Below are 18,062 nucleotides of genomic sequence, written 5' to 3'. Positions count from 1 at the left end.
CAGTACTGCCCGAGCCTATAGTTTCCCAAGTCGAGTCATGAGCAGCTTCCGTGATTCAAGAAAACACCGTCTCTTTGGTTTCCCATGACTTCTATAGAGAGCCTTGATTATGATCTCTGGCTTGCGTAAAACTACATGTAGCTCTATTTAGTGACATGACAAAAAATGTGGAATACACAGCTGAGACCAGCGAAACAAATGATGAAAAGAGGCTTATCAACAGAGCATTAAACTGTAGAAGAAACAAACATATGTCTACAAAAGTACAACGCATGGAACCTTACCCATTATTACCTTCCCTGATCAGAAGCTAACCGTGGAAACCGATCGATTGTGCATCGAATGGCCCCTTAGCCATTGCTTGCCCTCCTCAAGGCTGCAAATCGAACAGCAAGATCATCATAATCCGGGAGCTTAGGATGAACACGTAGACCATTGCTATTCCCCAAGTCTGGCTGCATCGAAGCTGCACCAGCAGGTCCTTTAACACCATTCTCTTCAGGCTTTGATTGCTCAGGAGGTAGTGAAACAGGAGTATGACTCGATTCCAATGCCGAATGTGCTGCTGAACCCAACGTGGTGCCATCATCATCAACATGGCGATGAGGATGCCTCGTCCCAATTTGAGGGGTATGTTTCCTACTGCAGTGTATCAAGAGCTCATCCATGATCTTTTCCTCATCGTCACCACCACGACCATCATCATCATAATGCTGAACTCGTCTTCCATGCCTTTTTGGTTTGCCATCAACAAGATGCCCATTCTCATGTCCATGCCGGGCAGGAGAATCATCATTGTTGTCAACATTGGTGTATACTGGCTGTGCGCGTCTCCTCCTCACGGATTTTGGCTTAGGGGCCTTGTCATCGACGGTTCTTGGTATTCTGCTCTCATGATTGGCAGCAGAGACTGCCCCAGTTCTAGGTATTCTGTAGCTAGATTGATCATCTTCAACCAACAAGTCAGCATCTTGATGACTTTTGGCACCTGCAATTTCATCCTCAGTATCGTTTCTAGGTTTGTGAGCTTTGGGTATGACATAAGGAGGCCTTTTCGCAGCATCCGCGGCTTTTGAGTCGACAGCATCCTGATGATTGTTGGGACCGGCATTTTCAGCTTCCGTATCATTTGCCAACTTGCGGTCCTTTGATATGACATAAGGGGGTCTGACGTTCCTGATCGAATTGGGCTTCCTGCTGTCTGGTACGTCTCTTCCTTTTGTGTTCTCTGCAAGTGCACGACGATCACGGGCCATGAGAATCTCTCCACCATCAGGCTCTTTATCATCCCATCCCTCTGGCTCTGTTGAATGAGCCACGAGAGGTTCGGTCTTTCTGTCACTTTCAACATCCATATACTCCAAAGGGGGTTCACTTTTTGGGTGAAACAAAATCTCCTGGCGGTCTCTTGCATGAAACTTGTCATCCTCTGTATTAATTGGTTCCCTGGTGTATCCCAGAAGTTCATTCTTTCTGTGTGACAAAGAGTCTTTACTGCCTTTTTTGTTGGTAACATAATCCCCATCGATGCATCCATCATTCAAGTCAGATGAGCCCTCTGTTCCCTGAGATGGAAGGAAGACGAAGAAGTAAAAAAGCGAAAAAAGAAAAAGTGATGCTGACCCATCGGCTATTCACAGACTACAACTACAGAATAATTAACCAGTTTAGAAGCATACACAGTTCATTAATAGAAGTGAATCATTTCCAAGTTCCGAGTAAATGTTAGTTGATTGGCCATGATTATGTGCCTAGGAGGTCGCAACCAACCCCCATGTGCCCAGGTTAGTTTTCTGAACCTAAACATTACCGCATTCTGGATAGTAGGAAGACTCACATTTTCTGATGCATAAAGGTCTGCAATCCTCTCCTCAAAAGCCTTGGAGTCCCACATAATAGATGATTCTTTTGCTATTTCTCGCATTAAATTCAACTTCGCTACTGTTGAAGGTGGCCTTGACGACGAGAGTATCTCTGCAAACTAGTAATAGAGAAATAACCGTGTTATTTTTTATACTTCAAAAAAAAACCGTGTTATTTTTTATAAATAGTTGTAGAAAGTGAGAATTGGACCGATGATTGATCCCTGGTTGGGTACCTCATGATTGACAGCGCAATCTGGATCTGAATGCAAGTCTTGGGCACTATACGCCAGTGCAGTACCATATCGCCCTGTGAATAAGCTCCTAAGATTGCGTAGTTCTGGCAAATCAGCAAATCTAGCAGCAGCAAACATGAGACTTGCTACAGGTTCCCTACTTTCAGGAGGACATTCCCTGTACAATAAGAGAAACAAATGCATTACTCACCTTAATTATTAGTAGGCACTTGATTGGAGATGCTTCATATTGCAAGCAAAAAGATTAATACATTCATTACCAATTCGATGGACATTACATTTAGATACGTATTTAAAGTTGAGTAATATTTGAAAATTAGGCACGGTTCTCTTAAATATGCCGCTACAAAGACCAAGTAAAAAGAGGGACAAAGCATGTTCATGTCAACTTATAAAAGACTAAATTTCAAACACGTTGGGACTATACAATAACGAAATTTCTCAGGTTAAGTCAAATCAGGTTGGAAATTTTTATGCCACTCCATACCTCTGCTTTTGAATGGCCGGGAGGTTACTCAAGATGGAATTGCAAAATTGCTCGATCATATCATATGCAGTGAAGATGTTCTGCTCAGCCATTAGTAGCTCAACCTGTTTTAGTATACGTCAGTAAGGGGAATTCACAGGTATCACATCAACAAAGAATGCCGCACAAACAGCCTTGAATTTAGGAAAGAGAAAAAGGCAAATGATTAAGTTGCAGATGTTAGCTGAAGAAGCTAAAACATATGGCAAGCATTCAATACTTAAAAATACTAACAACATTTTGAACTTGTATTTTTATTCCAGCACCATGTTAAATAGAGGAGTTCCAATCAAAACTGAGACTTAGCTAATGAAGAAGCATTGTAATCATCGGGAAAACAACCATGGATTCTGAAGTACTGGAAGCTATAGCAGAGCTTAGTTAAGATAGCAATGATTTAAAAATTGACTTATTTTGTAAATCTGCATTAAATACCCAATACCCATGGGGTTTGGTGTAGTAGAAGCTGCCTTGGCCACTAGACGGGTGGTTAGGGTTCCGTTCCCATGAGCAACTAATCATACAAATATTTGGTGAAAAACAATGAGAAGCATCAGAGACAAAAAAGTGGGTCAGACACTTAGGGGTTATTTGATGGCTTGTCCAAGATTGGATGAAATGAACAAACAGAACGGAACACAATATTGGTTCTGTTTTCTTTGTGTTCTAAGTCTAACAAATGTCCTTTGTTTGATAGGGGAAGAATGAAGAAGGAAAAACCTTAATCTAGAAGAAGAAACCCTAATCAATAACATCAAACAAAAACCCTTAATCTAAGAAAACCCTCACATATGAAAACCTAAAAATGTCCTAAAAAAAATTTAATTCAAACTGAAATAAAAGAAGAAAGAATAAAAAAAGAGGAAGAAAGAAAAGGAGAACCTCACCGGCAGCTTTGCCGGCCTCGCGTCGCCTCGATGATAGCCTTGCATCACCTCGATGGCGGCCTTATCCCCGGCGTCGGTGACCCCGGCACCGGTGACCCCTAGCTGCTATATATATATATATATATATATATATATATATATATATATATATATATATATAGAGAGAGAGAGAGAGAGAGAGAGAGAGAGAGAGAGAGTCGGGGGACCCCTACTCCCGATTTTATTTTTAACGTGTTCTCCGTATCTTATTCTTTTTGTAATAGGGGAAGGGGTGTTATAAAAAAAACACCTTTTTAAGGATGCGGCAAACGCCGTTTTGAGCATCCACCGCATCTAATGTATGTTGAAATCACAGTCCCCGCATCCGTTCCGTCCCATTTTTATCTTTGAAAACTAGTAGCTGAGATGGGAGTTATTTATACGTTAATGGTGGATGTTTGGCAACAGGTAGCTGAGATGGGAGTTTATGCATTCAAGATGGGAAGCAAGACCCTTTTGCTTTTGTAAGAATGAAGATAATAGCTACTACCTATAGAAGGTGTAGCCGCCAAATGCAAGATTTGGCACTTCAAAATCACTTTAAAAAAGTAACCTGACAACCTCACCGTCCATTGCTTCAATCCCACGGTCCTTATGCAAGTGTTAGGGCTTGCCAAAATGTTAATGATGACATCATCATTGTCAGTCACAACGGTGACCATTGATCATGATAATGGATGGTGAAGATGTCAAATCACTTTTCCAATCACTTGATTTCTTCTCTATGGTATTTAAATTTCAAAATCCTTTAAGTTGTTTTTGAAAGCAAGTAAAATTCTCATAAGAAAAAAGACTTCTGCTTAAAAGTTTATAACTTTTTTAAATGAAAAATTTTAGCTTGTCTGTATAGCATGAGCAAAACAAAAAGAAAATTCAGAGAAATAACAAACTTATTAGCTTATGTTTAGAGAGAGAGAGAGCCTGCTCTTAGAAAGAAACCTGAAAATGGTGATGAATGAGAGAAAGATGAAGATGAGAATGGAGGAGAGTCGGAGTGGAAGGAAGATGAAGATGAAGGAATATCTTGTCGGGACACTTATAGAATGAGATGTATCGTGGGGTGAATGGTGGTCCTAATGCAAAAAGAATTTTTGATAAGAAAAATTCCTTCACCTCTTAAGGTAAGAATTTTTCTTTATCAAAAATAAAAAATCATACTTTTTAGAAAAAAAAAATCTTTCAAGAAATTTTCTACTTTAAAATATAGTTAGAAAAGTCATAATTTTGTCTTTCTTATTTTCATTTTTCCTACTATTTTTTCATTTCCAAACCTGCGCTTAGTTGAAGGTCCGGAGGACTCAACTATACTAAATTACCAAAATATCCTTAAGGCAAGGGCTTTTTTGAAATTTGCATTGATACTTTTGGAGGCAGGTTATCATTTGCGTTTATCTCAAAGAAAATTAAGACTGAAACAGAAAAGAAGGTCCTAATTTTAAAAATAAGAAAGGCATAAAATATATGAAAGTGACCTTTTATACATTAAAAAGTAACAACAAATCTCAAAATCTATCACCGCTTGAACCGGTGTTTTGCCGAGTTGGAGGTTAGTGGGGCACTCAAACCTGTGTCACAAAGATAGGGGTACGATCCGACTCTAAATACGAATTCAACAAACAATTCATTTTTTCTGAAAATAAGACACTTGGACGTGGATTTTTTTATTTATTTTAACATATGCGAAATATATTTTTATAAAAAAGTAATTAAAAATTATTCAGAAACAATTAAAATCTATTAAAATAATGTCCGTACGTGACATATCTTGCAACTTATAATGACTTGGATTTGTATCGGACAAACAGCTTGTCCCAAACCTGAACAGTGGATACCAAAGTATGGGCATGAAAATGCTGAGCCGAATATTGGGTGGACGGGAACCTGACGTGACAAATATGTGGTCGCGTTTGGGCTTTCATTTTCTCAACCTCAACATAATCCTAACTCAGACCCAAACCACGCTACTTCTTATTTGGGCAGTCAGTCTCTCTCTCTCTCTCTCTCTCTCTCTCTCTCTCTCTATATATATATATATATGACTGCATCAAAAGAAAGGTGCAACATCTTTGACCAATCGGGTGGCTGTAATAATTAATCTTTTTAACAATTTGGCTCTAAATATTGTAATTTTATAATTTATTTAGTAATCAACATATTTAAGATTATGATTTTTTGATATTTAAATGTAACGGCTGTAAATACTTTTGATTGTAAAATTGTGAGCCATCCATTTTCTCAAAAATCTTTATGTAAAACAGATTTCTTTTTAAATACATTATAAAGAATAAATATATAAGGTCATGTCATGTCATGTCAATGCAACACTCAAACTCCACAGGAAAACTATTCAATCACCATTGGTTATAGATGTGGCACCTTTCTTGGTTTTACAGTCCTTCTTTTATATATATATATATATATATATATATATATATATATATATATATAAGTAATGGGTCCGTTGCTAAACTCATGTGTTAAATGGGTTTTTTAATCTTTTTTATTTTATTTTTAAATTTTGATCGTACAGCGACAGTCTAAAATGTTTGTAAATTTTTGAAGCTTCAAACTTCATTTTTTTCATCGAAAACACATGATTCAGGTGTGGATTCTTAGTAAATCTAACATGCCCAACACATTTATGGATCCGAAACAGCATAAAAAGCGCCGGATTAGCCAAAAAAATACATTTAGCAAGCAGTTTAGCACCAAATGAGTTTGGCACGGACCCATTTTCCTATATATATATATATATATATAAGAACAAACACGCATTTCAGACATTTTTTTTCCAAATTAGACCATGCAATGGGTTCGGCATGGTGAATTTGCTAAAACTCTTTTGAAGCATGGAGAAAAAAGGCAAACATCTTCCCAGTTACGTTACAATTGGAATTTCTCCAGTTTCAGGCGATTTTACGAGGCAAAAGATTCAGGCGATTCACTGTATTCGTCTGAATTTTATTCAAATCATGAAGCTCCAAAAAGAAAAAGATCCTGTTATCCTTTCCAAATTGAAACAGAAAACCATAAAGAAAGTTACAGAGTTTCAAATTCTCGACAGTTCCTAACATCAAATTCATTGAAATACTCCTACTATTTCATGATCTTTATAAATTAATCTCCTATTTTCTTTAATTCCAGCTTTCTTTTCCTTTTCCGTACGTTTCTTTGAAGTAGTTTGCCAAAAGCTTCATCTATGCATCGAATTAAACGCAGAGCAGACTTTCAACAAAATAAAAGAGTCTAATTTCAACATGCAAATTCTTTCACCAAATTTCCTCAGAGAAACAGAGAAAACTGAGACCTTATAAAATTACTAATTCCATCCCGACACCAGAATCCCAGCTCATTCATTACCAAATGACGCAAAGAAAATGCAAAAGAAGGAAAAAGAAAAAAAAAATGAGGCTTAATTTACCCGATTAAACGCCTTCATTTCCTGTCCGCTACTAAGCAGATCGGCCACATCTTTCCTCAAGAACCTCAGAATTGAATTCCTCTTCCTCCTTATCAATTCTAACCTCGCATTTATAAGCTTGATCGAAGATTTACTGCAAGAAAAAATCTTCAGCAAAAACTAATATAATCTCCATCTCCGCTAAACCGTAAAAGTCTAGATATACTCACCATTTCGCAGGCAACCCCTTGCCAAGCAATCCGTCCAACATCTTTGCTCTGATTCGGGCTCAGATTCCTCGTCGATCCAAAGAAGAAAGAGAAGAAAAAGAACGAAAAACCGAAAACTTCTCTCAAAACCGACGCTGCGACCCGATAAAAAAAGAATCCGGAGACCGGACAAATGCTGAAGGGAGTGAGATGTCAAGATTTTCCGGCAAAAACAGGCCTCCGGAATTCCTTCGTAAAGGAGATGACGACGAAGACGACGTTCTTGACGATAATACAGCTGGAGGTCACGTGAGAAAAGAAGCTAGCATGTGATCCACGGGCTTGTCCTCGCCTGAAAACCGTGAACTCCGGCGAGGTTTATCCTGTCCGGCGGAGCTCGACGGCCTTAAATTCCGTCCGCGCTCTGCGATTCTTCGTGGCTTCCCGGGGAAGCCGGACGATCGGAGGAAAGCACGCCGATCGGCACTCACCACGTTCCCTCGATCTCCTTTCTTAATGAGGGATTAAAGGTCTCTTTAATTAATCATGGGCAGGGCGGGAGACGTTCAATTGCTTCCTAACCGAAAACCCCAACTCTCTTCCCCACCTTTTATACTCAACGGCTCGTGAAATTTTACCTTCTTTTACCTCTTTTCACCGCACGGTGAAAATTTATCTGCTTTTTTCGCTGCCCAGCTTGCGCTTCCCAAATATTTACTTTGAGTTTTTTACCAAACTGCCCTGGGGAGTGTAGCGTTCCCGTTCTTAGAGCGGCGGGTTCTGGTCTGTTTGGTTTATGAATACCAAAGGACGGGTCAACTATGGTTAGGCTGGATCCGGTTTAGGGTCTCGGCGTCCACTGGGTCTTAGCCCAGTGAGCTCATGATCTATGGTAATCAGTCGATCGATATTGTTTAACAAAGCCAGATTTAAATGGATCTTTGCACAATTAGATTTGGTTTAGGTAGTGATGTAAATGGGTTCAGATTCAGATCCGATGTGGCCGATGTCATGTTCTACTACGTACTAATAGGATTATGTGTAAATGGATTCGGATATCCATCAAATTCAAATATTTGTTGGTAGCAAATATTCAAAACCATACCTGCATCAGATTATAATTGACTATGATTTTGACTTACTAAATGCAATTGAATTCAGTCGGATATCTGATAATATCTCTGATTCATTGACATCCTTAGGTCCAGGTGATCATTAATTGTGCCAACATAGGTATTGGAAGTAGGGTTGGTAAACGAGGCGAATGAACCGAACATATGGCTTGTTCAGGCTCGGCTCGTTTTCCACTAAATCTGACTTGGGACGCCAACAAGTTCACGGCGAGCCAAACAGAGCTGAGTGACGAGCTCCTCGGTTGAAAGTTATGCATGAATGTAATGCTCACAAACTCCATTTAAAACTAGCTCCTCGAACCTCCATCTGCAAATGGATAATACTTTGCACAGATCCAACTGGGTGACAGTACTATCTGAACTGCACTCGGAATTGCCCTAATTGGATTCAGATCCTTAGATTTTATTTGGATTTGAAGTTTTTAGTTTGTTGTGCCACTTGATCAGCTTTTCCCTTGTGTGTGTGTGTGGGGGGTAGGAGAGTTCGTAGAAATTTCAGGTCTGTCTGAAAAGTTCTTCCTAGATTGTGTAAAATGGATCTGGATTGCAAGAAAAGGCGGGTCCAGCTGGGGTGACCAGCACATTCTAAATAGAGTGGGACAACTTGTCAAAAGCAAGCCAAGGGCTGAGTCAGGTGGACCTTTTACTATTGAAATAAACAGGTCCAAAAGGTTCGGATACAGCTGGGTTGACTCATCCAAGGAAAGCATCTGCATTTAGTTCTGAGTAGGGATGCAAATGGGTCGAATCCAGGATGAAGGTTACACAATTTCTTGGTTTTTCTGGATTCGATTCTGATCCGAATCCCCGTGTATTTAGCTGTTCTGAATCAGATCCGTTTGCATCCCTAGTTCTGGACCCTATTTATGTCCTGTTTAGCAGATCACGAATTTTTACCGGTTACATCCTCAAAATCACGAAACTGACAAAAATGTTGGGATTAGGAATTGTGACTTTAAGGTGGTTTTGGTGGTTCTGGTAGAACATTATTTTCAAGAACACACAATGGCGTTGTTGACCTCGAACCTTGTTTGGTATGTTTTAGTTAAGTTTTGATAGTGGTACAAACGGATCAGGTTCCAGTGGGACCTCCAATCTGAGTCGGGCACATTTTTTTTTTAAGATATGGATCTTGAAATAAGATCCAAGTGGTCTCATTTGAACCTACCTGGCCGGGTTTTTTTAGATTCCGATCCAAGTCAGCTTGGTACTTTCTGTCAGATCCTCACTTGGATCAGAATTATATAAAGGCTATTTGTGTATTTGTGTGTGTGTTTCTTTTTTAAGATCTGGATCCGGATTCAAGTCTACTGCATTTATCTAGTCCAATTCTGGATTCAAACTCGCTGCCTAATATGTGGGTTTAGATTTGGGTCTATGATCATCTGGCCTGAGTTTGATCCGTTTGTACTTACACACTCACCTATCTACTATATTCAACTCACCACCCCCGGGGGTCGCCTGCATGGCCATCGGGTGGTTGTGAGGGTGTTGAGAGGAAGACGCTGGATCAAACCCTGCTGACATAAGGGTGTGTCTGTAGCTCTGGGAGGTGGTTCTGGCAGGAGCAGTTAGTGTGTGTCACCTTGTGTTTGGGATGTTGCAAGTTCGAATCCCAGTATGATATGGTTGTATAATTGGTGAGATGTGCCAGGATGGCAGTGGAATGGGAGAAAATGGAGCCCCACCCTGCTTCGCCCCGTTTAGACCGGGGATGAAGGGCATCAAACAGGAATGAAAGCGGAGATGAAGGTTACTTGGAGGGATGGACTTATGCTTTTCCCCACCTCACTCTGTCCCGATCTCTGCCTTGCCCTGCCCCACCCCCATCCCCAATCCTTTTAAGGGATGACAATAGACCGAGGGAAAACCGGAGCCTACCCGGCCTCGCCCCCGTTTGGACTGAGGACAGAGGACATGAAACGGGAATGGAGGCATGGATGAAGATTCGGGTTTTGAGACGGGGGGCGACCTTGTCCTCTGCCCCGCCCCGGTCCATTGCCGTCCCCTCGTCTGCCGCTCACACTAGCTTTCTCTGTCGAAAAAATAGAAAAAAATAAAAAAACTCGCTTATGATTATTTTTGTCATTTAATCAATTTAATCGTACAGTGATTCGTTTCATGTACAAAATATTTTTTTTTCTGCGGCCCACTTTTACAAAACTATAAAGAAGAGGAGGCCCCAAAAGAAGGTCACATGTGAAATGCTAAAGTTAAGACAACATGTCTTTAACTTTTAGACTTTTGAGAGTTTTATAAAAGCCACCAGATTTATCAAGTATTCACAAAAAAACCTTTTATATATTTTTTTCACTTAAGTATTTAGAAGAAAAAACTCATGTCTTTCTTGTACCGTTTTAAATACTTGATTGAAATGCAAAAATGACATCTTTTTTAATTTCTAATGGAATAACTCAACCTGCTCTCTTTTATACAGAAATCAATAACGACAGCATCAGTGGGCAAAAAATTTAACAAAATAACAAAAAAAAGGATAAGAAGAGGCAAGAAAAAACCACAGATCCGAAACAAGAAAATCCGAGATAAAGAATATAGAAAGAGAAACTTCATCTTGCCTGCCGCGATCACCAATGCCAGATATGGTAGACGAGGCCAGAAGGGGACTGCGTGCAGGAGAAAGAAGTCATGAGACTCGAGATTCTAGAGAAAGGGGATTCGAGATTCGAGATTCGAGAAAGAAAGAGGGTCGGGACCTCCTTCAGGATTCGAGCCTTTCGTTAATGCAGAAAAACGGTGGCCGATAAAGGAAGGACCGTAGGACAAGAGAGAGGGGCTGAGTTGAGACTGAATCTAGATTTCAAGAGAGGGAAAGAGGGCTAACCGTAGTTTTAGGGTTTCCAAAATGAAAAATCAAACAAAAAGTAAAATGATCGTAACTAGTGAATTTAACGAGTCACCCGAGTTAGAGTCATGAACCAGACGAGTTTCGGTTCATGACGAGATATACTCCGATCCGAGTTGACTCGGCCGAGTCCTGAGTCAACTCGCCTACAAATCCAACCTTCGTTACAAGTACTTTTCACCGATAACACATAATGCAGTGTCTGCATAATGCTGGCAACTTAACCATTTAAATATAAAATAAATCATGCTGCATTGGTCACAAGCTTAAGATATTCGAAATTACATTCAAAATGCAAGCTTAATCCGTAGACCAAGAAAAGAGGCAAATATGATTTTATGTACGGAACACATTGATGTAAATAAGCAAGGTTGTTAAATGCGATGAGGCGAAGCGAGGAGTTGAGCATGTTGTGAAGCGAGGCGTTGAAGCGTAAGCAGTTTCATGATCAGAATAATAAAATATATAATATTAATAAAATAATGAAAATTTTAAATAAGAATTACTAATTTGCTTTTAGTTATTTTAGTATAAAATCATAAGAAAATAAAATAAAGATTCATCACCGATCTTTGCCTCCGCCATTAACTGATCGGGGCTGAACAGGGAGGCGACGTCAGAATTGACCTTCAATGAGACGATGCTTGCAGCGTTTTCCAAGAACTGCTCGCTGATGAGAAACCGTGCACCGCGGTACTCAAAGAGGAAGAGGAGTGGAGGTGTACCAAATTATGCATTGGAGGACGACGATTTGTAGTCTGTACCATGAGGCAGCCGACAGACTCTCACTGGCTACATCTAATCTTGAGAGTGGTTTTTCCATGTATATATAAAAAAAGGCCGCCGGCAGATCCATGAGGTCGCCGACAGAAGTTTTTTTGTTTAATTAAAACTTATACATGTAAGTCTGGAAGTCCTACAAAAACTGGGAAAAAAAAACACCATTTTATACCTCAGGCTGCCATTAAAATGCATTCAGATAAAGTACCATCTAATAGCCCTGAAATCAAACGGCCTTTTGTACATAGATGATAAGTTAGGCATAAAGTTTTGGAAATGTATCCATTATAAGAAAAAGCGCATCAAATCCAGTTAATCCACAACCAGCTCCAACTTCAATGACACGTTTCCCTTTCAGCTTCTCTTCACAAAAACTGATCCTTCCTGCAATTCCTTTCCTGATTCAGCAAAATCACAATGTCACAATTTTTTAAGGAAAACATGATTGAATTTCAGCTACTCGTTGAATTTCAAAACTTTAGGAGGGGCTCGCTCGCCCCTTTAGAGATGATAGTGGACCCAGAAAAAACAGGGCCCCGCCCCGCCCCGCCTTGTCCTGTTTGGATCGGGGATGGAAGAACAAGTTAAGTCAGAACAATTACAAAAGTGATTAAATGTAATAATAAATAATAAAAAATTAGGTGGCTTTTTTAAAATAAATGAAAACAAGGAGGCAGCCTTCTGTAGATTGCCTTTTAGCCTTTAGGATTTCTTACGCAAGAAGAATGAAGGAGAGGGGTAGGGGGTATCGACCTCCAAAAAGCCAATTTCCTGTTCATCCAACAACGAAGCCCAAGATATTTCGTGACAACCTTTTATTCTCACAGCTACTGCCAAGCAGGAGAAGAATTGAATAATGGGGTAGTGCATGTGGGCAAAATAGTGGGTCCACATTCCAACTCAGCCCATTCTTTACGGAAGCCTGCCGGTTGGCTTGGCATGCGAGAGAGGTTCGGTGTGCAATGTGATTGCACACTTTTGGTGTGCTGGTGCACTTGATCAGGGTTGCAAACCGTTCGGACATGAAATGGTGATTTTGCAAAATTTAAATGTCTCGGATCCGACCGAACCGATTTCCCTGTGTATTTTTTCATGGGAAATCTGAACGGTTTGCAAATTGCAACCAAGCCCATCATCTTTTGGGTACAGCCAACTAGGAGTCTCAACCGGTCGGGTTTGGTTTGGACCCAGGTGGAATCAGACTCGGACTAGATTTTTGGGTATGGTATTGGGTTCAGACCCTAGTCTAATCGGGTCCATTATAAGAAAAACCATACCCGGACCCGATAAGAACTGCATGAACCAAATCAGGACCATACCCGGCAAAACCATTTTTTTTTTATCATTTTTACATTGAAAAATTGCGAGTCTTAACCAGAACTCGGGTCAGGTCGGGTCGGGTCTGGTCTGGTCTAAAATTTCTTGGCATGCACGGACAGAGTGATGGAATATGATTGGGTGGGGGTGTACAGTGGACGCCAGGTATAGGCCCAATGGAGGAATATTTTGCTTTAACAACTCAGCAACCAACGTAGCGTTTGAAGCAATGCTATCAGTATCGGTGCGTATTGGCTTGTATCACGCATCTTATTGACAGAAAACCGATAAACTTTACCGCTGAATAGGTTATTTTTTTAATAAATATAAAAAATGTTAACAAAATAAAATTTAATATTATTTTAATAGTTTTAACACGTGTTACGTATGATTTACACATAATATTTTTTTGGCTAATACTTAACGATTCACTTGAGTATCGGTATTGGTATACAGCTGAATCGGTGTGGTCAAACGATTCAGGGCCGACACCGATACTCACAACATAACTTTCAAAGTGCAAAATGCAAGCCTCTGCACGTGCGGAGAAGAACAGATCACGTGACCTGAAGAATCGCCGGTGAGGAAATCCTCCCTAACATCCATGCCGTCCATTGATCCACATTCATTACACCGTTCACTTTGGCAGGTGTGGAGGCCATCAAAAAGGTGCTGATGAGTCATCATTCGCGGTCATGTTGGTGGCTGTTGATCTCCATAATGGACGGTATGGATGTTAGAGCGTTTATACAGAGTGATTCAGCTGATCACCTGAACTTCTCTCTTACATGTGCTCTCGCGAGTGACGATGATGAGGCTGAAAATTTCTAGAAGCTGGGCTATTAAACTGACCAAGATAGCGCAACTCGAGCCGAGCCCGAGCTGAACTGGAGCTCATAAGCAGCACAAATTAAATTATCCGAGCCCAAGCTAACTTTTTACAAAATGAATACACGAACATAAATTTGTCATACATTGCATTTATGACATAAAATATATTTAAAAGGTTTGTTAGCACTTAACCAGCGGGGCCGAGCCAGAAATCTAAACTAGGGTGGGCCCAAATGCACAGTAAAAAAAATAAATCAAAATTATGAATTTTAAGCATGATTCATAAATATGTTAATTAAAAAGGAAACATAAAACCCATATGTGTTAAAAATCATATTTAATGTTGATTGAAATAAAAAAGACAAAAATGCTTGCATCCATCAAGATCGTTTGGAACTTTGGGCCATAGCAAGGCCATACGTAAATGACTTAGTATTTTACGAAAAGAGCATTTTGTCAAAAAATGAAGCATTTCTAATAAAAGCTTAATTCATCAAGCAGAATCTTGAACGAGGAGCGGTAAGGAAATCACATTGGCGTTTTAGAGTTGATCTCCATTTGAACGCTTATTTACGCGTCATATATTTAGTATAAGCAGAAGCCTATGCTTTATACAACGGCGACGTAAAGGAAATGCATATACTATTGTTCAGGATATGTAACTGAACGAAATATTCTACATATATATTTGCAGAAAGCAGGAGTCTTGGCGTCATTCAACGTGACGACGTAAGTAAATGCATAATCGAAAGTGCATTAATTAGAAATTGTAGAAAGCAGGGAGCCTTCGCATCATACGACACGATGGCAAAAATAAATTACATAGCCTTGGCGATATAAGACGCGATAACCCATTTCCAGACGATATACACCAAGATTCGTATCCAACGATAGTTATAAGGCGAGCGAGTGAACACCGAAGTGTCGTAGAGGGCTCAACTAGAAACTAAGGCGAGATACCATTTTTAAGAACGCATATACTGCGCTTTCAAACATATATATCCAACGATAGTTACGAGACAAGCGCGTGAACAACGAAGTGTCGTAGAGAGCTCAACTAGAAACTAAGGCGAGATACCATTTTTAAGAACGCATATACTGCGCTTTCAAACATATATATCCAACGATAGTTACGAGGCGAGCGCGTGAACACCAAAGTATCTTAGAGGGCTCAACCAAGAACTAGGATCAGATACTGCTTCAGAAAGTATATGCTATATACAAACAAGCAAATACTTGAGACAGATGGATCAACTAAGCGAACTTACTTCAAATTGCAGAAGAAACGACTCCTGAACGCTCCAACGCTTTGAACGAGGTTCGATCCTTCCTTCAATAGGCCAGACTAGGTCTAGGTTCAGAAAAATTCAAACCAGAATCTGGGACAAAAAAATACCTTGACTTTGACTTCAAACTCAACTTGGTTCAAGTCAAGTTAACTGGGTTTGGACCAGGTCAAGTGAGCTAGGACTAGGTCAGGCAGGCTCAAGCCAGGTCAGGCAGGCTCAGACCAAGTAGGCTCACTAGGGGAGGTTTATGAGAAAGAAAAGGCAAAGGAGAAAGGGGGTTGGCGATTTTTTCAAAGGGGGGTCACCTCCTTTTATAGGCAAACTTGCTTATTCCCTAAGCAAGCCGTTTTACCTCAATGCTCCTTGGCTTTTTTAGAAATCTAGGTTGATCTTATCCGGATGACTGTTTGATCTTATCTAGATGACTGTTTGATCTTATCCAGATGAGATATTTATCCTGTGGGGCCCACCAGATATTTTTATGGGATATTTTGTGGGTCACACCGGATATTTTATGAGGAATATTTCTGTAGGTCCCACCAACATTTTCGTGGGTCCCGCAAAAATTATGGGTTTTTGACGATTTTTTTTTCGAAAAATTCTTAGTACGTCATTCCTTTCGTATTGACGTAATTAAGAAAGTTGACTCGTAGAAATCTCTTGATTTCGTCCAGGTAGGAAGTTATGACCTACAGAGTGTTTGAGCATATATTCGCAAAACGACAAATATCCTAAGTATAACTAGTTCGTAGAAATTGATTCGTTTCACATTCTGAGAAAAAATGCTATTTTTATCGGTAAATGCCTCGGGATTTTTATTCAATTTTTTTTTAAAAAATTGCAGGTCTTACATGCAAGGTCATATTCTTTCGGTGGCGATGTTTTGTTATGTCGTGTTTATGGAGTTGCAATACGCATCATAGCATAAAAGGGTAAGACAAAGTTTGTGCCTCTTTCGAAAGTGATAGCTAGTATGAGACGGCTATGCACTAAGCAGTATGGACTACATGGAATGTGCATTTGGAAATGTGCTTAATCAGCTTTCGCTAGGTAGCTGTGCACAGGGTGGTGCGCAGGGCTAATAAAAATGATTCAGCACATGGAAAGGTGTTAGTACACAACCTTTGGCCGTTAGGCTGGCCAGCTTGGCGCATCGCGGGTTTGCAAAGCATTCTATGCTCGTGACAGAGTGATAGAAAGGCTTGCATAGGTAAGAAAGGACTGTCACGCTGTATTGGCTTATTGAAAAAAGTAAGCCCGTGACACTTATCGTAAGCTTTTTAGAACATCACTAGGTCACTTTTCAAGGGGCTTGCTTTAGATTCTTTCTTGCTTCCAAAACTCCTGTAAAAAATGAAAACTTGCCTCTCCTAATCTAAAAATGAACCTCTTTGATATTGCATGTGAATATCTTTCTCAAGACCTTGTAGTACTTTTTTTTAAATTTATGTTTTTATCTTGACATGCACATATATATATATATATATATATATATATATATATATATATATATATATATATATATATATATATTCACATGCAAGGTCTTGAATAAAAACATAAATTTAAAAAAAAGTACTATAAGGTCTTGAGAAAAATATTCACATGCAATATATATATATATATATATATATATATATATATATATATATATATATATATATATAGAGAGAGAGAGAGAGAGAGAGAGAGAGAGAGAGAGAGAGGGTCCAAACTGTTGGTATTTGGCTTAAAATTATGCTTATTTGAGCAAGGTTTTTGGCTAAATAAATCTATTTTTTTGCCTAATTATTTGTAATAACATTTTGAAGGGAAAAACCCATTTTATGAAAATTGTTTAGTCCCATATCAAGCATCTTTGAAAAACTCAAGTTTTTATATTAAGGTGAATTGCCTTTGAGGGCAAGGACCTTAAAGGGCTTGTCAAATGAATTTTATATTTATGGATTATGTATTTGAATTGGGTCCGGCCTAGGTTTTGGTTTCAGATTTGGTTCGGTCTTGGTCTTTGATCTATCCTTTTGTCCCTCGTAAATAGAGTTGCAAACTTCCTCTTGACTTGCGAATTTCCTTTTTTGTGCCTTGCGATTTTCCTTTATGAAGTGCAAATTTTTTTATGAATTGCAAAATTCCTTCATAGCTTGCAAATTTTCTTTATGAGTTGCTAATTTATTTATGACTTGCGAAATTCCTTTTGACTTACAATTTTTTTATGTGTTGCAAATTTTTCTTGTCTTGCGAATTGGTTTTTGAAAGTGGTTTAGACTTGCCTTGGCTTGGATGCCCTTCTCTCTCTCTCTCGATATATATATATATATATATATATATATATATATATATATCCCGTTATGCTTCTTAAATGATTCCTGCTTAACGATCTATGCATTAAACCCTCGCTCCCTGTTTTCAGCTTCACTCTACTGAGATCTGATTAAGTATAATCCGATCTCAGTCTTTGCCAAATCTAATTTAATGGATTCGGGTTGGTCAGATATCTGATCTAAACCTGATCTTTGTCATCCTAATTTCCAAATAAATGAGGTACAATTTGCTTCACTGTTGCCACAAATCTCAGCAACCATATGCTAAAGTCAGGTTCGGATCTACGACTGGTTTGGTTCAAAAATGGGTCCAAAGTGTTGATTACCCTTTTTTTCATTTAGTGTTGA

General features: G+C 39.2%; 1 protein-coding gene across 1 annotated transcript; it reads right to left on the bottom strand.

The window, feature by feature from the left end:
- Positions 1 to 73: 73 nt before the first annotated feature.
- LOC149841972 (uncharacterized) lies at positions 74 to 3,624 on the bottom strand. The gene is made up of 5 exons (XM_089998813.1): positions 3,533 to 3,624; positions 2,607 to 2,710; positions 2,099 to 2,276; positions 1,838 to 1,981; positions 74 to 1,565 (listed from the first exon to the last, which is right to left on the bottom strand). The coding sequence occupies exons 1-5, from the start codon at positions 3,575 to 3,577 to the stop codon at positions 351 to 353; spliced, it is 1,686 nt and encodes a 561-aa protein (XP_089854939.1). The 5' UTR covers positions 3,578 to 3,624; the 3' UTR covers positions 74 to 350.
- Between the last annotated feature and the right edge of the window lie 14,438 nt (positions 3,625 to 18,062).

This window comes from Nuphar pumila, chromosome 3, assembly GCF_984573655.1.
Source record: "Nuphar pumila chromosome 3, dmNupPumi1.hap1.1, whole genome shotgun sequence".
NCBI classification, from domain to species: domain Eukaryota; kingdom Viridiplantae; phylum Streptophyta; class Magnoliopsida; order Nymphaeales; family Nymphaeaceae; genus Nuphar; species Nuphar pumila.
Note: the sequence above shows the minus strand (reverse complement) of the source record. Positions and strands in the feature narration are given on the sequence as shown.